Below are 23,821 nucleotides of genomic sequence, written 5' to 3'. Positions count from 1 at the left end.
TCGCTGCACACTGTGCAGCGGCGACAGTGACGGTAAACGTTCGAACAGCGCTCGATCGCAGAAGCTGATAGCTTCGGTCAAATTAGCGGTCATGGTTTTTTTGCGGAGATCCCCATGGGCGGGGTGGAAGAACCAAACGAGCAAAAGCAGCAACAACAAAAAAGCTCACCCGGTAGGCAGACCAAAACCAAATCCGGCAGCGGAGTTTGAAGAAAACTTCCTTGACGCAAACACTGACCACGGCAACAGCGGCGACTCACTTCGGACAAAGCGCACCCCTCCCGGGACACGATCCAGCGGCCAAACCAATGGGGAACGAAGGGGACGGAGGCGGTAATGTTATGGATTCGCGGCCAATGGCTTCTGCAGTTCGCACACCACACAGTACGCTCACCCCACACCACACGGTGCACATCCATACATTATCGCAACTCGCCAGCCCCTTGTTACCCCGGGGCAAGCTGGTGAGTGGACTCCGAACCTCCTCAGCCAAAGGGGAAGATAATGTGGAAACAATACAAAAAAACGGCATAAATCTCCGAAACCCCAACGAGCACGAAAGAGAAAGTGAGAAGAAACGAATGATTTGGTGAAGCAAAAAAAATATAACAGGAGACAAGCTGGGGTGTGGGGTCTCAGCGTGCAGGTGCAGTTTCTTGGGGTGGCGCTGATAAGCGGTGGGTTTGCAATTTTCTGGCCTGTTACCCTCGCCACTACGCAATGCATCCGTCGCACACATAGGGAGGGAAGCATGAGGAGGAGCGAGGGACCCGTATCGCCGATAAGCGGGCGCATTGTGCATTGTGCTCCATTCGACACGGCTGCAATGATTGGGCTTTAATTTAATGATGTGTGTGTGTGTTTTTTGTTTTTTCTTGCAACCCACCGTCACACTTTCTTTTATCAGACGGTCCGATCCGATTGCAGCTTTGAACTTGATCCAACTTGCAGCAAGGAAATCTGGAACGCGGGTCGTGCATGTGTGTGTGTGTGCTGGGTTTTATTTTCGACGCGCGTCATCTAACCGTACGATCCACAAGACACAAACGCATGGACTAGTAAAGCGGAACAAAGTAGCTGTGGTACGAGTTTTCGTTTACTTTTTTGTGCTCCCCTGCGATACAATGGCAGGCAGTGTTGCGCCCGATGCACAACAACGAACAGTGTCTGTTGCACTCGGGACAGTGCCACGTTGGGGTGGTGTGGTGAAGGGAGGAATGGGAAGCAGTCTCGGCCAAGTAGACCAAGTATCAGCAGCGAAAAACACGGCACAACAACAATCCGCAAACCCCCGAAAAGGTTGATTGACCGATAATACATTGAACCCATCGGCGGCCGTTTTTCCCCGTCTTTGCCGTCGTCGTTGTCGTCGTCGTTGCTGTTGTTGTGCCGGTCTTATTAACTCCCCGTCCCGAACGCAGCCATTCCTGAGACGGAGCAATTTTTCTTCCTGAGGGGTGGGATTTTGTCGAAACAAAACAAAAAAAAATAGATGACACACAAAAAACACGCTCCCCCTCTAACCGCCAATAAGCCTACACGCGTCTGCACCTCCGTAGAGCTGCAGTTCGCGATGCAAGTGCGCCGCTACCGTGCCGAAGCAAACAAACACAGGCGACCGACAGGCGAAAACACTGCTGATAATCGATGGCGACCAAAAAGACCGGTTAAAGTGTATGTGTGTGCGCGAGGTGTCGTCTTGTCAGAAACATTTGCAAGTTGGCCCAAATATTTCGGGGAGCTGAAGTGTTTATGATCGTTTGATTTTTATTTGTTGCTGGTTTTTTTCTTTTATGTTGTGGTTGAAAATACCAAAATGTACTTCTGAGGTTTCATTTCAATACTAGCCGGGGAGAATACTGAACCACTGATCTGCATCATTACTGCATCCAGCACAACTTGTTGAGGTGCCTGTGGAACGTGTTTTGCAGCTGTTATTTTTACCCTATCCACCCTGTTTCACGCACTCACACACACACACACACACACACTTGTTGCGATCCCCTTAGCTCTCAGCAGCTCACTCTGTCCCACTGAAACAACCAACTGTCACTCATCTAACTCTTCCTGTCTCGTTCTTTTCCTTTGTTCTCCGCCTGAAACAGATCTCGCAAACGACGGCCCTCGTACTCGCAGGACGATCGAGAGTACTACAGTATTAACGACGACGATCCGATGGACGAATGCAACGCCGCGCTGGTACTTATGAGCCTGTCCTGCTCGCCCAACTCATCCGTGCACGGTAGGTAGCAGCCGCTGGTACTGAACACTGGCACACGAAAAGAACTTACATCCAATGTTTGCTCTCTCTCTCATTCTTGTTCTTTCCATCTTAGGTTACGAAACAATTCTTGGCACCAGTTCGGGCAGCAGCACCACCTCCTGGAGCACCGGATCGACCTCGCCGCCGCTGAGCGAGGATGGACATTCCACACCACCGACGCACCACTACCAGCACGAGCTGAACCACAATCATCATCACAATGGACGCCACCAGGCGGCGGGTTCGGGCGGTTCGGGCGGCCGTGGCGCGCGCACCACCTCCCTGTCGACCTCGGACGAAGGCATCGGCATGGAGTACAACGAGGACATGCCGAGAAAGCGTCGGGTAAGTGTTTTTGACTATTCTTTTCTTCTTTTCGGGACAAACATATGGGAACTCACGTGCAAGACCGGGCATCTCGGTCCGAATTCCGAAACACGGCTGACACATCCCCAGCGCGGGTGTCATAATTGTCAACGCAGGCCGTCGTTGAAAGGTCGCACTGGAGGTCGAAACGCCAGCGGGAAGGGTTGTACGCCTTCATCAGCGGCAATCAGCTCCGAAACCTCTCTCGGCTCGGCCACAAACCACACGCGGCATCAGTGCCCAAGCAACCTTGCCTGCCAATTAGTGCGCGGGAACAACGCAATGCTTGACGACGGATCACGCGTTTGTGGTGGCGTAATGTACACCCTGTACCCCTCATTATTCCCATCGCGTTTCCCCCCTCCCCCCCCCCCCCCCCCCCCCCCGGCGAGCGGATGCACTCAGCAGCACGTGTACGGTGTCGAGAGAAGGAGAGTACGAGTACGATCACGATGTCATAATATCGCTGATCGATTGCTCGTGCCGAAGTGACACATGGGCCTCTATGCAGATACGTCGGGGGGAGAGGCGTGTGGACCGTTTTGACAGCGGTCCGATTGACAGGTGGCCAGTGTTTAAAGTCCACCCGGTTTTAGAGCAAACGATCGTCGCTGCAAGAAGCGATCGTACTGCCAAACTTCACGCTTCCCTGTTGGCTTTAGACTTCAACGATGTCAAGGTGGTGTACACAGACACAGCTCCAATCCTCTCCGCCGACGAGCCTAGATGCTGATGGGTACCTGTTGATGAGCTTTGCGTAACCTTGGCCAGCGAGTGCACCTCAACCGCAACTCACCGTTGACAAACGGTTGAGAGCAACTCCCCGCAATTCGCGGCGGCACGTGTTGCGCTCCGGCATCTAGTGGAGGACTTGAAGAAAGCAAGAAAGAACACAAAAAAACAACATAAAACGCTCAAGTTCATTTGCTCAAACCCCATCGCCACCCGATCAGCTGTGAGTGAGTGCGCCTGTGTGCCGCTTGCACAAACAACTGGCCGTCGTCCCCCGCGCCTATCGCCTCCAAAGTATGCGTATGTGTGCTCGGCAGCAGTAATGCCGCTGCCCGTGCGTGGCCAATGTTATGCCATTCGTTCTGGGGGGGGGGGGCTCATACGGTGGTGGTGGGCTGTTGTTTTTCATTCTACTACCAGTCTCGTTCTTTTTTTGCTACTGCTGCTTTCGCGTGTGTCACTAGCTCAGCTGACCGGTAGGGCTGCCCTTGGCTCGTGTTTACCGGGCCTATCCAGCGAATGCCGTAGAACTGCTGAGGCCCCCTTTTTCCACGATACTGCACGTGTGTCGCGCGGTTACGCGATCAACCAGCAACCATTAGTGCAGCTAATTGCAGCAACAACCCACCAACAACAAACAACAAAAACGTATCAACGTGATCAGACCGGGCAACAAAGTGGGTTTCCTTTGCGTATTTTAGTGTCTCAAAAAAAGTCAATTAGACACACACACGCACAAAAAACCGTCCCCTTATCTATGGCGCAGGTTTCCGACAGTCAGTATGACTGACACATGGTGGGGAGGTTGGGTACTAAATAATTCATAACGAGATTCGATTGCTACGGGAGGTGTTTATAGTTATTTGCTCATTTTCTCACGTCCAGCTGGAAGTGATGCCGCTGCTGCGATATCGATGCGTTTTGGGTGTGCTGTGTGTGATCCTCAGCTCCACACGTTGCGCCATTTTTGAAACGGCATGCTGCCATCTTCCGCGATCGTCTTGCCTGCCGGTATTAGTTGTTGTTGATTTTGAGCAAATGTATTTTTGCTCACCTAAAATTAGATGAAAATATTCATACACTTTAACGATTTATTATTTACGACTTTCGAAATGTCAGTCTTGGCCCATTCTTCTGTTTCCTATTTTTTGTGCAGCGTACAAACATGTTTGATGATAATGATGATGTTGAGTAGGTTCGTTGGATTTAATTTGGTGTAGTTTTGACTTTGTTTTTTTTTTGTGCACGATCTCGTTCCCCTTCAACCAATCAGTTTGCAATGCAGTCGCTGCAAAACCGCCCCAATCCTAGGCACAGGAAGGAGGGGGTGAAACAGCATACGCTCACCTTGACGCTGCCATTGGATGTCGATTTTCAACAGGTTCCCGTGCCGCACACCTCCTACTGGCATGGAGCGTTTCTGCATCCGCCTGCGCTGTCATGCTCATGCAAACAAGCTCCATGACGCACACACCGGCCAGGACTGAAGACACGGAAGTGGGAGGTGCCGAGGTAGCTGTTTCCATAATGCACTTCGATGATGTGCGGGGAGCGTTCCGGCCATCAAGCGCCTTTTTTTCGTTGTTGCCGTTGCACAGGGGGAACACCGTGTCTGTGATGATGTCCGGCAGCAACCAGACATGGAACCGTCAAAGTTTGGCAGGAACAGAGCAGAGGATCGTGATCGATTTTTTGTGTGCTGCAGTTGGAAGACTAATTTTATTGCTGGTTTGACTTTTTGGGCAATGCTCGTGTGTGTGGAGCAAGGTTAGTGTGGCGTCTTCTGCCGTTTTATAACGTCGTCGTACCGGCGGAAGGGGAAATCAAACCCAACCGAGATGCCCGATTCGTAGCTAGCAATGACGCTTTATAGCACGAGGGCAGTGTGTGTGTGTGTGTGTGTGTGTGTGTGTGTGTGTGTGTGTGTGTGTGTGTGTGTGTGTGTGTGTGTGTGTGTGTGTGTGTGTGTGTGTGTGTGTGTGTGTGTGTGTGTGTGTGTGTGTGTGCAATAAATGCAACCTGGGTTGAACAGCTTTATGGCCGGGTTTTCCTTTTACGATCTACTCGTGGAGATGTGGAGGAAGGAAAACAAAAAAATAATAAACAACCAGCAACAACTCCACCCCCGGCGATCAGGGTTTTACAATTTTGAACAGCGGATGCTTTGGAATATGAACTTGAATTAGCTGTCAATGTCGACGAGTTTGAGCCGTTGGTGCAAATGCAGATGGATTGGGTGTTATTTTTTTTGCAACCTGCTTTGAATCGATATTGTGTGCCCGTGTGTGTGTGCATTTGAAGGTGAAATAAATTCGCAAGCGGATTTAAGTGCGATAGATATGGTGGGTTATGTTCGCTTCCTGGATTTCTGATGCATTTCGCAAATTAGGATGATAAAATTGCGAATTGATTCACGGAAATCATTACCACAATTAGCCTGTAGAGCTTCGATATATATTCCAGTTGCAAAGCATTCAATCGAAGCATTCAACCGAAGGTGTAGCAGACCGGCAAATAACACTCTTCAGCAGGACAGAGCACGCGCCCCGATTCACTTCAGCACAGTGTACTTGACCGATCGATCATCAGGTCGATCATCGTCTCGAATCGAAATGTTATGACTGGGGTGTGATAGGGAATCTAACGCAACATCGTTAAACCCGTTTCGTTGCACCCGTCGGATCGTTAAAAGCTTATCAACGGCCTACCTACAGCCTATGGACTGGTAAACGTCTCGAGACGGGACGAATCTATCTCGTCAATGCCAAGAGCATTAAAAAAACACGGGTGACGAATGGGGGAAGGGTTCAGCCCACTCCAACGACATGTGATGAGCATCGAAACTGTGTTTATGCAATCGCTTTCCTTAGCGTGCGTGGTCCCTTCAACGAGGGCACCTCCGCTATTGTCGCACCGGCTGACGGCGTGTGCCAGGATTATCTCATCTCGCACTCAATAAACAAACAAACTGCTGCTGCGTGCTGCCTCCAGTGGCCCACATTGAACTGCCTCCTGTGTCTCGGTGCATCTGCTTCTCCGCCGGCACAGAAACAAACACTATCTCTCTCGCCTGCCGGTGCATCTCTTCTCCGACGGCACTAACGCGCTCGCGCTCCGCTTTTTAAAACCATGTCGTCCATGAGTCGTATTACCATTCCGTCCCAGTTATTGTCCTCGTTTAATAAATAATGTGACATTGGGCAGATTTGTCTTCCGTTCCGTTGCATTTTTTTTGCGACCGTTGCCAGTGAGGGTTTAAAACACCCCACTGCACACGACGACACACCACTGGGTCACACAATGATTAGAGCGCGTTTGTAAAACAGCAAACGGGGACACACCAGAATGGATTGCATAAAGCGGCTGTGCTCTGGTTTGTGCCTGCTCTCATCGCCCACATCAAAACCCCCGGGTTTGCTCCCGGCGGTGGAGCTATTTTAGCACGCAGATGCATACTCACTGTCGCTGTCCCGCTTGCTCGCCTGCTGTTTTCCCGCCTGCCAGCATCTCAATTGGATGCATCGCGTTGGCGCTTGCCTTAGAGCTAGGTTTAGAGTGTGTGGCATGCTCGAATGCGTGCACTCTCCATTGCCATCGTTGGTCTCCCCGTTCCGTCCGCCCGTGGCAGCAATAGCTTCGCTGGAAGGTGTGCGTGGAATGGTTTGAACACACCGCTTTGGCTGGTATGTGTGAGCGCCCCCATCACTCCCAACCGGTGCCGTACACGATGCAATGCAATGCAGTGTAGTGCGCAAAAGCTGCATCCTACCACTACCAACGCATGACACGTGCCATCGCTGCTCCGCTCACTTTTCAACCCCCAGCGTTGTCGAGGTCGGGCTGCCTCGTTGCTGGAGATTCCCTTGAAGAGTGTTTTTATTATTTTTTATTATTTTTTCCCCCTTTTCAACAACCCTTCCCACTTGGGCCAAAGCATATGCGATTGTGTGCATGCTCGTGCACTCGCTTGTTGTTTCTTTTCACACTTTTAAGCACGACTTCAAACGCGTTCCGAGGACACGTCGGTGCCGGTGACAGGATGGATATCAGCGCTGTTGAAAAAAAATGGTTCCAGCGTAGATCTTACGTGCGCGGGCCCTCTCAAAAGTGTCGCCAAAAGTGTTGATTGAACATTCGTCTTATATCTTCAGCATGTACAGTTGTACTTATATTAAAAACAAGTACTTTTTTGCACCTCAAGCCCTGCCCAAAAGTTTCGGGTTTTAACTTGAAAGTTTTCCAGAATAGATGGAAAGCAAACGTGGACCAGAATGGGAAAACCAGTCGCAAAATCCCAACAATCGAGGTCAATTAGAACGAGAGCGGTAAATGAAGGTGTCCTTTTTTGTTGCTTGCTCAGTGAATTGCCAGAGAACATGACAGCTCGGAGCTATTTTTGTCCCCTTCCGCTGCTAGCCCCTGCTAACGTGCAATCGATTTTGTTCGCCTGTCAAGAACAGCCAGCCACAGCCTAACGATCGTTTGCCCACTTCCGTTTCCCGCTCCGTTCCGAGTGCTGCGCAAAGACCGGGTGCCCGGGTGCAAAAAAAGGGATTGCAACGCACAACGTGCCCCAGAATGACCTTGATTTGCACGGTAGCGCCCTGCACGCCGCATCACGGAACGTGCACAGCTTGGGCTGAGGGTTTCCGCTTCATGATGAGCGTTTTTCTTCCTGCCAGTGCAGCTTCGCACGCTGGCCGAGATGAAAAAGAAAGCGCAAAGAAAGCTCGGTTCGGGAAGTGGAAATGGGCTGACACCAACGTTCAACCACCAACACAGACGATGTGGTGCTGTGGCTGTGTGCAGCTAGGCTGTGATTATGATGTACGAGAGATGCAGATTTTCGCACCACAATGCACCGGGAAATTGGGGCACGAAGGATTATACCCGGTGCGAGCGAGCAGTGGAATGAGCGAAACAGAGCAGAGCATCTCGCCACATCTCGCCAAAGGAAGGAAAGGGAACACAGCTAATGGTGCACCATGGCACCGGTGGATCGATAGTTCCGTGAGCTGTTGGGGAACGCGTGTGCCGGTACTTCTCGCACCGAAACACGATGCCCGAACCAACGGTGCGCGCAAACAGAGGGATTGCAAGTGAAAATGAACTTGAACTTGAACGTGAAATAAAAAGCTTCACGGTGATCTGGCGATGATGGTGTGTGCAATTTAAGCATGGCTGTCAGCTCAACCTGGGAATCATGCTTGCACGCTTGCATTTTGATGGTAGAACTTCTCAGCATTACTTTAAAATTCAAAAGTAGAATATAAAAAGGCGGTTTGTGTTGCAAACCAAGCGATTTAGAAACACTGTTGGGCTACTTTGTTTCTACTCGACCTGGAAATCCAATCTTGCGCAAGAGGTTATCGAAAGTCTAGCAAACACATAAACTACATGGCAAACAACAAACTCTCGGGGCACGTGCAATCGAAGCTAATGTTCCGAGAGGCATCGGTAATGACCACACATCCCCATACACACTCCTCGCGCACACCATACATCAGCGTACGGTGTGGGTAATTGTTCAGCGGATGCACGTGAAGCAGCTGACTCGTTTGCGCGCTTCAACAAACGGCATGCAAAAAAAACCGCCCATGACCGTGTCCTCCAGCTAAAGGCTGTGTAGGCTTCCCGGTTCGTGTGACTCGCACTGATGGGTTTGAAACGGTTTTAGCTTTAAGCTTGTGGCTCATGCTCGAAGTCCCCTCTACCGATGCTGCTGCAAACGGTTTCGCCGGGCTCAAACGGGTGGGGCCCATAAAACATCGACCCAACACTGCCTGGCGGGACCTGGCCAGCAAATAATTAAGAGCGAATAAACAAAAAAAAAACGCTCCACCGGATAAACAGCATTGGCAATGTGAGCATAAAAAATCGGCGCGCGTGTTTGACCTTCATTGCAGCACGGCCATATCTTTTTTTTCTGTTTTGCATTTGAATTGCCTCTTCTATTGCTCATGCTTTCTCTCTCTCTCTCTCTCGCTTTGATTGACACAGTGCCATTTGCTGTAGAATTATCCCGGGTGGGTGGCCGTTCAGCTGCACCACTACCACTAGCGCTCCTGTTGCACCGGCCGTTTCGGTCAAATCTTGTTCTAGCTGCCCCGTTTCAATGCACAAAATCACTGCTTGCCACCTGTTTCATTCATTCTCAACCATAAACCCCACAACGCTCCCGTGCATCGATCGCATTCTGCCCTGCCCGTGCATGGAATGGCACTGCGACAGCCAAATGCAGCGTCGGCCGGTCGTCCTCAAACGGACGCCGAGCGTCGAGTTAAATTCCGATGCTCGTTTATTCGTCCTGGGTGTGTGTGTGTGTTTTTACTTCGTTTTTTCCTGCAAGCTATCGATTTTTAAGCTTGGCCTCGAATAATTCAAGACCACCCACCTGAAAAGCCTGCAATGAGCCGTGATTTTAAATTCGTGTACGTGTCTGTGGGACTCACCCTCCCGCAGCCGTAACTTGCACAAGATGTATAAGGGGAACAAAACAATTGGAAAAATACAGACAAATCAAAACACCCAAAACATATCCAAAAAGTTGCAACGTGACACGAATAATAGAATCGAAATAATTCGATTGACCTTTTTTGTTGGAACGTCAAACGCTGCTGCGAGAAGAATTATTGAATTTCCGCTGCAAATGCATTCAAGCTTTCGGTGGACCTTTTTGTTTGTGAAATAGATTTAGCCCACTCAACGTTTAGTGTTGGAAAAATTGGTACATCCTTACAAATCCAATTCGTACTCACTAACCGAGGGGAGAGGGGGATGAGAGAACACTGTCGGGTGCATTCGGTGCACTGCAAAGGCTGCATCATGTTGACGGGTGCGCGCATGCGAACCAGAGCAACCGTCGCTGCACTGGCAAATTGTGCGGCGAACTGTTCTAGTGTTGGTGGTGGTTGCCAATGCCGCTCCTCCGGTTCGACTCCATCACGGCTGCCCGCGGCAAACTGCATCGCAAGCCAGCAAGTCTGCAGAACGTTGCGTTCCGGGGTGGCGTAGAATGGAGGAGGCAAGAAACCCGAAAACCGTTCCAACTCGGCACGTGTTTGACCTTCATTCGGTCGGTCGAACGATAGGCAAGGTCAGGGAAAATTTTCGGTCCTTTTCGCACACACACACACACTGCATTCCAATCGTTATTGCCGGTTACCCCCATTTGCTGCTGTGTGCGTCGGAAACTAGCGTGTGCAGTTTGTGCGGATAGAGGAAAAAAAACATGCATGAATGCAACAAACGCGTTTTTATTAAATTTATGTATAAACGCGCTTGGTAAAGAGCTTTTCGGCCATAAAGCGTACATCCGATGTGTTAGGTCACGAAACCAGTAAATGGTGTGCAATCAATAAACCACACGAGACTTCTAATCTAAAATGCTCACGATGAAACATTTAATTCGTGCGTGGTGACATTCAGGGCTTTTATAAAGGTTTGTTGACTTTTGTACAATTTCGCTTGGTTTTTAATGGAATTTAAAATATAGCATTCCATAAAACTACTATATTCACCTGCCCCTATCGTACCTTGTTCTCGAAACAAGATCAGATAAAAGCTGTAAATGTTTCATAAATTCATACACTAATGAGAAAACACCCACTACAGTAACGGCAATCACCTGTGCCCAATTATTATGCCCAGCGTTGCATTTACTACCACGCCAGTACGCGAAATGCTCAGGTAATAGTCATTATCAGCAATTGTGGGAGTGTGCCAGGACTGTCCGGCGTATCACCATGGACCAAAGCTCCATTTTACTGTCACATTTCCTTTCACTTTTTGTTGGCTTACCCGCTACCCAGTGCCCAATGTGCAGGCTTCCCCTGAGGCCTTTTAGCACTCCTGGTAGTGGTGCATTTGCATATCACATGACTTTCTGCACAGTCATTACAGCCATTTGGTGTTGGGGTGAAATATTGTTCTGCTAATGGAAATTGAAACAGTTCGAGGTGCATTTCTTTGTTTCTGATTGTGTAATACTCGGGAAATCGTTCAATTGCCCCACTTCAATGATCCGCACATACTTTGCAGCAATCCATTCGACGCAATTACATACTTGATGAGTGCTTCCACAAACAGATTGTTTCCTTTGTAATTTTCTTTTCTTAGAATAATATTAAATGTTTGCTTCAATTTGCCATTTTTTTCCTATTTGTGCTTCAGATCGTTCTAAACTGCAGATAAATAATTTGCAGCCATCGCTAATCGCACAAAGTGTATTTACGCAAGCGCAAGTTCTAGCATAATACCGTTCGATCGTGCTGCAAGTGTGTGTGTGTTTGTGTGTGTAAGTGCGCAATTTCCCCCAGTCACCGAGATACCATCAGCCTCGAGCTTATTATATTGAAATTATCTACAAATTGTCGTTCGATCGGTTTGTGGCGCGAGGAACCCCCCAGTCTCTCGTGATGGAGCTCATAAATGATTGGCCAGTTGGACATTTCTCATGCTTTTTGTGCCTCACTCCTCGGCCATTCCCCAGCCTCACCGTGATCCATCTCCGCCATTGCCCGCATGGGCCGCTGACACACATTGCATCTCGGTGCGCTTCCAGGAAATGTGTATCAATCCGATGTGCAGTTTGCAGCTGGGCAGCACTTATAAGTGGCATGGAGGGAGGTAGAGAGAGAGGCGGGGGGGGGAGAGGAAAGTCAGGAACAACATGCACCGGAGGGAGGCAACCCGGCGTGGCAAGAAACAGTAATAAATAACAAGTGTTGTGCCCGAAGATCATCGACATTTGAAAGCGTGTAGAGAGGGCTAAGGGAGAGAAAGAGTGGGAGAGGAGGGAGTATGGGCTAAGCGAATGGGTGCCTATCTGCGGCCGGTTTTCCATCGGACCGGTAAGTCGCTGAAACGGCAACCACCGCCTTGGGGGCCGTGGAAGGTGGAAATAATCACTTTCCAGGAAAAAAAACCCCATCCACCCCTCTCTCTCTCTCTCTCTCCCTGGTTGCTTCACCCAGCTCCTCACCCGGTGCAACTGCTACGACTTGCACATACACACACACACACTAGGAAGCTAGGGAACTTTTCCCTCGCTGCAAGTGCATTTGGAGTAACGGAGAATCGAACGGGGAAGGATGGAAGCAGTGCAGCAAAAAAGCTAAACCCACCAACCGAGCGAGCAAGAAGCGAACCCCTCCCCTAGCACACGAATCGGATAGAAATAGTAGATGGGGGCGGGGGTGGAAATGAACGATTCGAGCACCGCGACCCCTAGCCGACCCCTTTGGCTGGGCGCATTTTCCCTCATCGCGGACTGCATTACGGGCGACAGAGCGCGGGTGCTGCTGGGGTTTGCTGGGGCGTGTAATTGCAGCCCAGCACGGAAATCTAGTTACGTTTGGGGACGCGTGTGCGGCTCCAGCCATGCTCCGGCATGCTGCTTCGGTGCTTCGGACGGCCTGACGCCGGCCTACTTTGCCGGCTCCCGTGGCCGAGCTTACACGATGGGACACTTTTTTGCCCAAAGCTAGTTCTCGTATGTTTGTGTTCTGTGCGGGGTGGCTATGTTTGCATGACGTCGTTTCTGTTGTTTAGTTGCACAAGAATTTGTAACACGATAAAATATTTAACTCATTTGCCTACCAAAACGTACGTCTGCCAGGCTAGGCGGGCAGGAGCCTGGTCCGTGCCGCTTCCCCTTTTCCCCGTTAAGCGCTCGCATATATGCATGACGCCACGCGAATGCATTCAGCGGCTGTCTTGATGGCCATTCCATGAAAATCACGCACGATTTAGCTGCACACACACACAGTGCGCGCGGGGTATCGCGATCCTCCTCTCCTTGTTTGGTAGGCTGGCGGATCGGGTGGAGGTGGCGTTGGCGCTTGCCGAGCTATACGCGCTCTCATAAATACATGATGCGCAACGATCCATATTGAGGACCCGTTCGAGGTGATGTGTGTAATTTTCCTTCCCCTCCATACCCCACACCGGTTGGCCGCTCTTTCCCCCGAGGGCTGGATGGTTGCGGCTGGAGCGATGCCGTTGAGGTCCTTGTCCTCGACCGCTAGCACAGGTCGCATGCCACGAAGGGACGCTGCCAGCCGTTACGCGTGCAGAAAGAAGGAGAAAACCAGGAGAGAGATAGAGAGAGATGATGCAAGCAAAACTGCAGCTCACTGCCCTCCAAAACGTAATCGCGGGCATCGTCCTCCCCAGTTTACCAGCGGTGGTTCCAGGTTGAACGAACAGGGCCCCGAAGAACGTGTGACGACGGGCAAAATGTAGTGCACCGAACGCTTGCTTCGCCTACCATTGCCCATACAGAACCATTGCCCACTAGATCGGGATCGCGTGCAACAAGCGCGTTGCTGGGAGCGGAATTTTCTTAGGGAAGCCGCGTTTACACACACACACACACACAATGGGCCAGAACTGACCAGCCGTACGGTGGAAACGATTGCACCGAGGACGACCGGCATAATTTTTGCCCCATCAATAATACAATGGCCTTTTTTTCCCTAGCTGACTGCTGCGGCCGATGATGATGATGATGGCGGCTGGGTGAGGATCGTGGTGATTGGCCGATGCGATGGTGTGGTTAGCGATGATAATAATAGACACCAGTCTCGACATCGCTGCCAATTTGCTGCCGTCCCCCCGTTCATGTAGAGTACAAAAAAAAAGTTCTTCAACCTGTCGATGGATTGGGGAGGGGGAGTTGTAATATTTTGAGGATGTAATGCTAGAAAACAAAGAGATGTGCTGGAAAACAACGCCAGACCCAGAGTAAGAACGAATAAGAGAAAGAGAGAGAGAGGGAGACAGAAACAGGGACTAAAATGGCAATATCGAAGAGAGGACGACCACGCAACGTCGCAGGTGCAACTAGTCGCGTAACTTTCTGCGCTTTAGCCACGCTGTGCCGGGCACTGACCTCGCCCTCGGATGGAAACAATGGACCAATGTCCGAGTGCGCAAGCCAGCACGCGAACACGATCGCTCAATGGTGGTGGTAGTGGTGAGGGTGGCCATACCTTTTTATTCCGCTCCAACAGGGAAGGGACCGATTGACGCCAATGACACGGCAGTGAGCTTCCCTTTCTTCCCTTCCCATGAGGGTCACCGATTTTTTGGGTTCATAGACACCTGGGCCAGAATCATCGCAATGGTGACATGCTAAGCAGGTAAATATTCGATTTGGATGGAGGTGGTTGGAGTGTTCTAAAAGCCGATCAGGTGTGACTGAATGCTACGGCAGAAAGCACCGATTTATAATACTTTCTAGTCCAGACGAATTGCTCGCAAGAAATGCTAAAATGACTGCTAAGAATGATTAATCACGCTTAATGGAAGCGATACGAAAATGGCGTTGCTTTCATAACGCTAAGTGAAACCTTGCCCAGCTATTAGTCTGGCGGCAGCAGCAACCAAAAAGAGCGAATCCATATTTTATAATGGCCAGAGGGGATGCCTTATTAACCTGCAATCTGTGACCGAAACCGGTAGTTTACAAATGCTTCGCTGGTCATCTGCTGGAGTCTAGGCAGTACATCGACATTGCTCGTTATCATAATATCAAGGTAGAACGGGCGCGAGCAGGCGCGCCGCCGCATCCATTCGATGACCTTCGGGCGAGTTTTTGAAGAACTTTTTCGCTCCGACTCAGGCCCAGGGGTCGACGATGCTTATTATGCGTCTGTTCTTTGTGCATAACGTTGTTTGCGTCGGTGTATGTGTGTGTGAGCGTACGCGTAAAAAAGGTATGTCTGCGCAACTAATCGGTTGATGACGCCGGCCGGCATTTTCTACGCACCGGAGCCGGGGCGCGCGAGCGTTGTACGTGCGTGCGTGGATGTTTCGCTTGTCTGTTTTCTTATTTCTCTTCCCAACGCGCCTACGGAGGGCAGGAGTTTCAGCTGCCTGAGGTGTAGAAAGTGTCCAAAAGGGCACTGCAGCGGTGGTGGTATCATCTTCGAAAGACTGACGCAGTGCACAGCACGACGATGAACGGAGCACGATAAAGAAGGAGAGACAGATAATTTCGGCCGATCAGCGAGAAGAAGCTGTGCACAGCAGATGAGTATGGGTAAACACACATCCAAAACGGCGCGCTCTCCTCACCAATCTGTGCTTTGGGTGTGCGCCTGTGTCTCTGTGTGGGTGCCGTCGGAGTGAACGATCCTCGCGTGATTCAGGGTTCAACATCCGACCGCGCACAAGAAGCCATCGCCCTTCGGTCGAAGCCGCGTGTGCGTCCTTATATTTGCCCGGCTTGGAAAGGGAAGGATCGGGAAGAAGGTGAACAAAAACAGACGACAAAAAAACAGAGCACGATCAAGCGACGAACGGCTCGTGATCATCAGGTTTTTGTGTTTCGTTCGAGTTCGAAACTCGCCCTGTACCGGTTTTTCGTTTGTTTGTGTTGCGTTGTTTTTGGTGAGGGTCAACACCACCACCACCGCCATCGTTCTTCGGGACCCTTTTTGCTTTACTGCTGGTGCCGTTTTTCGTTCGCCACTGTAGGGGTTGAACGAGTCGCGCATGAACCCATTTTCAGATGCGCCAGACGGTTGTTGAAACCGATTTGCTCGTCTCTCTCTGTGTGTGTTTGTGTTCGCGTTTGCCATGGCACAACCGGGCCGGTCAGTCGCCCCGCGAATCGTAATGCAGAACAAAAAAAGGGAAACACCGCAAAACAAAAACCAAAAAACTTGCACACCGGCCATCGTTCCCGGTTGCCACCACCCCGCGTAACTATTTTGCTGTTCGCTCTTGTGCTCATCCTCTTCCAGACGCCTGCCTCCTTGGGGCAGGTTGTAACAACAGACACACGGTCAAGCCAGTCAGCCAGATCTACATTGTTAGCAGCCATTCTTTGCGCTCCAAATGTTTTCAAGGTAAACGCGCCCGGCGTGGGCAACGAACTCGCGCACGATCGATTCTGAAGGTGCAACTTCCCTAAAAAGGGATACTGCAGCCTGCAGCAGGGGAGGATTGAAAGAGAATGGGGGACTCATTGAAGGCAGGATTCTGGCTTCCCGGCGTCGTTGCTCGTATGCAGGAAGTGCGCTTTTTTGTTGGTGTGTCTCGCAACGATCACGTAAGCGACAGTTGCCTTGCATTGGAACAATGGTTGCTGGAAAGCGTTCGGGAAGTACAATTACCAAGCCCCGCGGTTGACGAATGAGAGTAGAAGGAACAGCACGGCGATCTAGAAGGGAACGCAAACGGACTGTTAAAACGTACCCCAACGATTGTTGAAAAGTGAAAAGTAATGATCATGTCTTCGAAACAAAATAACTCAAAACGCAAGAAATGAAATTCAAATTAGAAACACGTGAAAACAAACATACACACATATATAAATTAATAAATTATCTCTCGCAGACACTTCTTCCCACCACAAACCGAGGTGCAAAAGCACACCGAACATGGCAACAGTAAAGAACAGCCAAAAATTACCGGAAGATGCGGTGCGGCGGCAATGCTGTCTAGACAAGGGCCAGCGGTGTACGATTTAGACGGCGAACCCTGAGCCAGAGAGCAGCGAAACGCTCTCCAGAAAGCTTCCTTCCAGCACCCTAATCCAACACTCGTGTTCGTTTTGGGGCTCGTAGGGGGCAAGAACCGGAATTGATCCCGTTGCACCCGCGCAGTGTTGCCGGGTCGGCCATCTTGGCCTTGGTCTTGTCTGTGTGGTTGTTGTATAGCAAGAGCGGGGGCAAAGAGTCATACTACCAGAGCCAAAATCCACACCCGGACAGTGCGTCGGGTGCGACGAATTACCAAGGCTTGTGATCAGCTGCTTGGCTGGGGTCAGATCCACGCCGGGATCGTAGGGGTAGGAATTGAGAAATTGGGATTAGCTATTGTGTTTTCTCAAACTCGACTCCCACCCTCCTTGCCCGGGCCGCCATCAACCCTACAACAAAGCCGTTTCTTTCGCTCTTTAATGTTCTACTGGCGATATACGGTGGAAAGCCAAAATGTTCTTCCCTCAAACATAATAGAGATCATTCGAGTGTGTGGCAGGGAGCAACGTACGGACGAGAATACGATACAAAAGCGTCGAGGATTGAATAAAGAACACACACAGACACAAACACTCCCAGATCGTCTCCGTGCAGTCGATCGTTTCGGGGTTTACATCTTTTGGGCTTCGTGAGGTTAAGCCGTTAAGAAGAGAGCTGAAAGAAACTGACCGATCGCGATCGAGTGCAATGATGAAATTCCTTCAATTTTATTTATTCCTCGTTTATGTTTGGACCTTATACACTCCATCGTAAAATGGTTATAAAAGTCGTCCACATGCCACCAACAGTGCGCACCAGCGCAGGTTCGATGACTCCGATGTGACATCGGGGCACTGCATCACCGATCCTCACTCTGTTGGCCGGAAGTCCTTGAGACGGTTCGAGCTCGTGGGATCCTTTAGCTCTCCCCTCCGGCAACGGCAACAAAGGCCTGGTGTGAATAAACATTTAACAGTAGCCTCCGATGCTTCACCCCGGGAAAACGACTACCTCAAAAACTGGATAAGAAAAAGCAACAACAGCCGCAGCAAAACATGGGGGAAGAACGATACAAAAAACAACATGCTTTTTAGTTGCGCTTACGCTTTTTCCGCTTGCTTCACAGCGGCCTTTGGGAGGAGGAAAATGCACTTTTTTTTGTACACCACCACCACCACTCAGTTCGTCGGTTCGGTTTACTCGGTTAGCATGATAATACGGAGCCGGCCGGTATGCGAACGAATCAAGCACAGAGCCCGATGAATAACAACAACCTCTCCCGCGTTCATTGACCGGTAATACTGTTGCCGGCAGCATCTTCTCCGTCTGTGTTGTGCGCTCACGGTCCAAGAATGCGTTCAAGATGCGTGCTGCTGCTGCTGCTGCTGAACCGCAACCGGGATCGGTCGGCGATCTTTGCCACCGAAAAGAGACGGTCCCAAAACGATCGGATTATGTGACTTCCCTCTGTGGTTACTCCAGGGGTTTGAATCCGAGAATGTAATGAGCGAGGAACTCCTGCCGTTACTGGCTCTGTTTGCCTTTTTTCATTTTGAATTTCTCATATCTTTGAACCCATTTCAGATGCGATCGGGGAATGATGATGGACAGAAATTACATATGCGTCCATCATTTTTAATCGCCTGAGTAATTCGATCCCTTAACTCTGAACTCCACGCACCAGATGAGTCTTTTGATTTTCGAATGATGCAACCGAACGAGATACCGTTTGTCCGTACCGGAACCAATGTCTTACTTATGGACTCACAGTACTGAGTGCCTCATAGCTGGTGCTAGAGTGCTATCGCCAGGCAGCAGAAGCTGATGCTAGCAGACCCAATAAAGATGTTGACAGTGACTGTGGTTGCTTTGTATGTTTTGCCTTTCGCTTCGCACGCACCAGACAGATGACGAACACAGGACGTTACAATCGTTACAGCCTACACGCAGCAAACCCACCCAAATGTTGCTGTGAAAATCCTCGGCAAAGTCGCCCTTCGTTTCCCGGCCCACCAACTAATGGGACTAAGAATGCCTACGCACTGATCCGTCAGTGTAGTCTGATTCGCATGACGGACCACATTGCGGAAAACGACGTCCGACGCAGACGGGTAAAGCGCATCGATTTTATATCCTTTCGCCGGTGCAGAAACGTCCCACTCTCGTGTGTGTGGGCGTTTGCGGCGTCTGTGGCTTTATTTGGTCCTTTTTGCGTGAGCAGAAAAAATAAATTACTTCTTCTCCAAAACACCTCATTAGAGGTTGTATGGCCGCCGGGCGCTGTAATGTGTTTAGTATGGTTTAACCTTTTAAGTGTTGTATTCGCTTCGAAGCTCAACTGACACGTGTAGTACAGTTGTGGTAAATTTTGAGCGTCGATTAAACTTTTTATTGAATTCATGAGGCACCTCGGAATAGGGAGTGTGCATGTGGGAGTTTGAATGACTCGCTTTACAATACAGTTTTGCGGCACACGTTCGATAAGGTCAACAATCTACGTAGACCTTGAGACTATGACGTATTTGTTGATATTGTCGATTTGTTAAAAAAAATAATAAAATTCAAATTTTAATATTTATTCTTGTTTTTTATTTAATGAAACCTAAATAACAAATTCTTGAAGCAATAAAACTTATATTTACCATGCAATGAATATATTTAAAATGTACAAAACTTAACCTTTTTCTAGCATACCTCCAAGCGTTTCGTTTCCTTGTTTTTATCGAAGAAGGAAATGAAAACATCGATTCACTACATTAAAAAGCGCCTCCTACCAACGCGCGGAGAGAAAATATAAACAAAAACCACTTATAAACCTCCACCACCTTGTACCCAGCCCCCGCTAGGGGGACCGTAAAAAAACCGGAAGCACCGGAAAGCTCGCTTCTCGATGTGGTGCGGGCTAGGTGGGCCTGCGCAGTTAGAACGATAGAACTCCCTCGCCGGACACATGGTGCAAAGCGCGATGCCGCCAATCTACCGGCCGGTAAAAGCGTGCATGACCTTGACGTGTCGGGATAGGCAAAATCGCACGCTTACGGGCAGCCGCTTCTTCGTGGAAAAGACTTTTCGCTGCCGCATGCATAATAGCGATGGCATAATAACAAAGATAACTAATTATTTCGAATGAACTCACAAACAAACTCGAAAGAAACGTTGATTTTGATCAATCAATCGATCGAGTGGGAAATGACGTTCGGAGAAAGCTTCCACACGCGGTCACATTTCCGTTCGTTCAATATGGCGCCCACGGTGTGCCATTGCGGCCGGTTCAACATTTCCTTTTTGGCCTCGTTTTTTTCTCTTTCTTGTTCTTCTACCCTTCCCATCATCTCACCATAAACATCAGCTGGTTTATGTGTGTGAGAGAGATAAGAGGGTAAAGGGGTGGCAAAAAATGTATTCCAAGAGAGAATTTCCAACTGCGACCGCGAGAGTGAAGATTTTCCCCGGCCGGCGAAAAATAAAAATAAGCTTTCTTCCACGTTACGGTTGATGGACTATCTTTTTCCCACCCATTTCCTAGCAGCTTCTCGCGAGCACAGGACCGGTTGCTTCAGCGAGCGAGAACCCATCTCACTCTCCAAGGTTTGGCCAATGCGAAAGAGCAAATAAAAAACACAAAACCGGAAGCTTCCGCCAGCTGCTTTTCCATCATTGAAGCTTTCGTAGCGAGATCGAACCGACTGAAAGCTCTCGGAAAACATCTCGCTCTCTCCCTCTCTCTCTTTCTCTCTCATTTCGATTTGTGTCTCTGTGTGTGAATGTTTTTTTTTTGTTCTGTCTTCGCTTCTACCCGTCCTGCGCAGAACGGTTTTTCCGGACCGGCCGGGCCAAATAAAACAATAATACCACCAGCAGCACTGCTTTCGGGCCGAAGGGTGCTTTTCCGCCTTGCCGATGACCCTTCCGCCCTGCGGTGGCAGTGTGTCACCTGGAACATTTCCCGGAACGCACTACCGCTTCTCTGTGTTCGTGTATGTGTGTGTGTGTGTCACCGCTATTGTTGTTGTTGTTGTTGTTGCCGGATGTTGCCGGATGATGCACGGCAGAGGGCGGTGATGTGATTCGAGGCGGGGGTAGGCCGGGCAGGAAACGGGAATTGGCATTGGAATGGAAGCGCTTGTACAGAACAAGCCCTGAGAGAACAAGCGTTCCACATTCCGGCTCTGAGTGTGCGGGTCTCTGCTCGGCAAAGTCACACCGTGACGGTCTGTGTCTCTGTGGGGCTGTGGTAACCACACACATAGCCCGTTGTTGCTGTACTTGGTGCGGTGGCTTCTGTGTTCGAGTCGAGTCGAGTCGCTTGCTGCCGCTGTCCTGCTTGCTGTCCTGCTTGGCAAGCGCCAGGGTTCGTAAGCTGGCTCGTTCGTGCGCTCGCTTCAATTTCTTCGCTCAGCGGCAGCGGCCAGTACGCCATAGAGCGCACGCCAGCAGCAGACGGTAGTACTACGCAAACGGTGCCCGGTGTAGGAAATATCGCCCGTGTGCGGTGGCGAATTTTTTCCTTCCCTGCTTGTTCGCGAGTGGTTGTGTGCGTGTGTTTGTGTCTCGTTCGCGAAAAACTCTCACCTCCTCAACCCACTCCTACCCCCCTCGCCAATGGTGGGTCGGGTGAAAGCGAGTGAGCACGAGGAAGACGGCGAAAGGTCACAAGGTTACTGTAGTGCCCGCTAATAGTAGCAATAATAGCAAAACCGGAGATTCACACATCCGGCTGTTGGGTGGCTGGAACCACCCTGAGGGTGTTGAAGTGACGCTGTATCTTGAAAAGGAGAATCTTATGTTAAACCATTTCACATGGTTAGTGGAAGTGTTTTTTTACGTTTTCCGAAGTGCTTGACTGTTCAATATTAGTGAAACTATAAAGTACTACAGAGTGCTATCAGCAATTTGCCAAGGACAGTTTTGAAAGTGTCGTAAAGAAAGCGGAAGATACCACGGGAGCAGACCGAGAGAAGGATCATGTGAGGCGGCGGTCCTGGTGGTGTCCGTTATCTGATTCGTATTACCCGTGAAAGAAAGAGTGGCTAATCGATTTGCGAAAATGCCAAAGGGTGTGGAAAGGGCGATAGAACATTAGAACCATCCGATTGCCTTGTGTTCTTCAAGACATTCTCGTCGCCACCCTATCGGCATCCCCACTGGCCGGGGAGGGACAAGTTAAGTTATGTACGCGGCCTACGACAACTACCCTCCGCCGAAGTGCAAACGCGTGCCAAGCCTAGCGGACTAGGAGAGCCGTCAGACGACCAACCCACCGTCCACTAGAACAGGGAAGCCCCCGGGGCCCCGGGGGCACTCGTTGCATTTATATGTGGGGCGAGGTGCTGTACGGTGCGGGTCATCAGTACGACACAGCGTTACTGCCAGCGTTAGTCCGTCAGCGGCCGTTCGGCGGCCTGTGGCCCCCGGAAGAGCCTCCAGCAGCGCGGTCCGCCAGAAAGCGACCGAGGGCGGCCCACGGAGCGCGCCCGGAAGCGGCGACCCACCTCGGTGTCGTCGGTGTCGGTGCCGGCAGCTACGGTTTCTGCTCACCAGCGGCACCCGCAACCACAACGACGGGGCTTATGCAAGGTGGAGTGCTGCCAAAGCCTGTAAGCATACCTTTTCGCTCTAAGAGCTTTCCAGCGATAGGGAAAACACTTTTTGTAAGAAAATTTATTCCAAAAGAAACAAACAAAAAAGGACGTTTTGCGCCGCTTGTTGCGCCTTGATGAATATCTAGCAATGAAATGGTTCAGCTAGAGCTGTTAGTTTGAGTGCAAAAGCAACCATCGGGCATAATCAGGCCCATGGGTTTCCATTTCAATCTTCAGCGTAGCCCTTTTTCGATCCTGGGGCTGTAAGATGGGCCTGCTGCTCCTAGGTCAGGTGTAAAACCACAAATTGGGAACATTCTTGACTGAGCACGCAGACAGGCGCAAGAGATAGAGAGAAGAAGAGAAACAGTATTCAACATTCCGGAGCAACTGGCAACTACCGACCGAAGCTTTCCATGATGGAACGCTCTCGCAAGTCTTTCTCCTTTTTTTTTTGCTTCTCCCCGGTAGCAAGAAAATTGCTTGTAAGAAAACGCTCTTCCCAAAGGAAAAGCTTTCCCAACTTTCACGAACTCTCCGTCTCTCTCTGTCTATCGTGCTCTCTTTAGCTCTGCGTCTCCTTCTTGTTTCACTTTTTGCACCTCAAAGTCATCGGGACACCCGCGAGCTTCCGAAGCCAACCGCAAGAAATTCTACATTGCGTTACAAAGTTCTCGCTCCGGTTCGTCCCGGACCGCGTGCCCCATTCTCGCAGGCGTGAGAACTGTGTTAGTGGTGCAACCCGAGAGCTCCACGAGTTCGCAAGGATATATGGCGAAGGATTGCCGCTCTCCTACTCTCTCTCTCTCTCTTGCTCGTTTTCGCCCGAACTCGTGCCGATGGGACTGTGTTATGTTTATGCTCGGTATGCGGTTGTGGGAATGCTCGCACCGTCACCCTCAATACACAGAACCGGCAATAACAGTGATGAAAAGCGGGACACCAGGATAGAGCAAAAGCGCGAGAGTTTGCCTGCCGGTCCGAGCATCGACTCGGTTTCGGTTCGGCCACCTGCGCAATCGACGGCGGATGGACGGAGGCAAAACCGTCCAAAACTAGGTTTCGGGATCACGGGAGCAAATCTCCCGGCATCTTTTGCCTGCTGCTGCTGCTGCTGATGTTGCTGCTTGCTGGCATCATCGTGCTAGGTGCACGCGCTGACGCGTTGGTGTGCGTTTCAACCGTGCTCTTAACCTGCACTATTATGTCACCGTGTAACGTGTATCATGGCCGTCACGGCTACCACTACATAACGGTTGGAAACGCTGTTCAGATACGTGGGGATGTTCTTGTGTGAGATGAGCAGTCGGAGCAAAGAACGAAGCCGCACCGAAGTTCAACGATGTGTGGGGAAAATTATGTTTGGTGCCACAATATTGCGCACCGGCAAACCGGTCGCCGGTCAG

The 23,821-nt window shown here is 50.3% G+C and overlaps 1 protein-coding gene across 1 annotated transcript in view; it reads left to right on the top strand.

The window, feature by feature from the left end:
- LOC121588966 (zinc finger protein 395) overlaps window positions 1-23,821 on the top strand; it is a 90,896-nt gene that overhangs the window by 53,719 nt on the left and 13,356 nt on the right. Inside the window, exons 3-4 of the mRNA XM_041907453.1 lie at window positions 2,106-2,242; window positions 2,337-2,608. Of these exons, the coding sequence (XP_041763387.1) occupies window positions 2,106-2,242; window positions 2,337-2,608 (409 nt within the window). The remainder of the gene's footprint in view (window positions 1-2,105; window positions 2,243-2,336; window positions 2,609-23,821) is intronic.

Source organism: Anopheles merus, chromosome 2R, assembly GCF_017562075.2.
Source record: "Anopheles merus strain MAF chromosome 2R, AmerM5.1, whole genome shotgun sequence".
In the NCBI taxonomy this organism is placed as follows: domain Eukaryota; kingdom Metazoa; phylum Arthropoda; class Insecta; order Diptera; family Culicidae; genus Anopheles; species Anopheles merus.
Note: the sequence above shows the minus strand (reverse complement) of the source record. Positions and strands in the feature narration are given on the sequence as shown.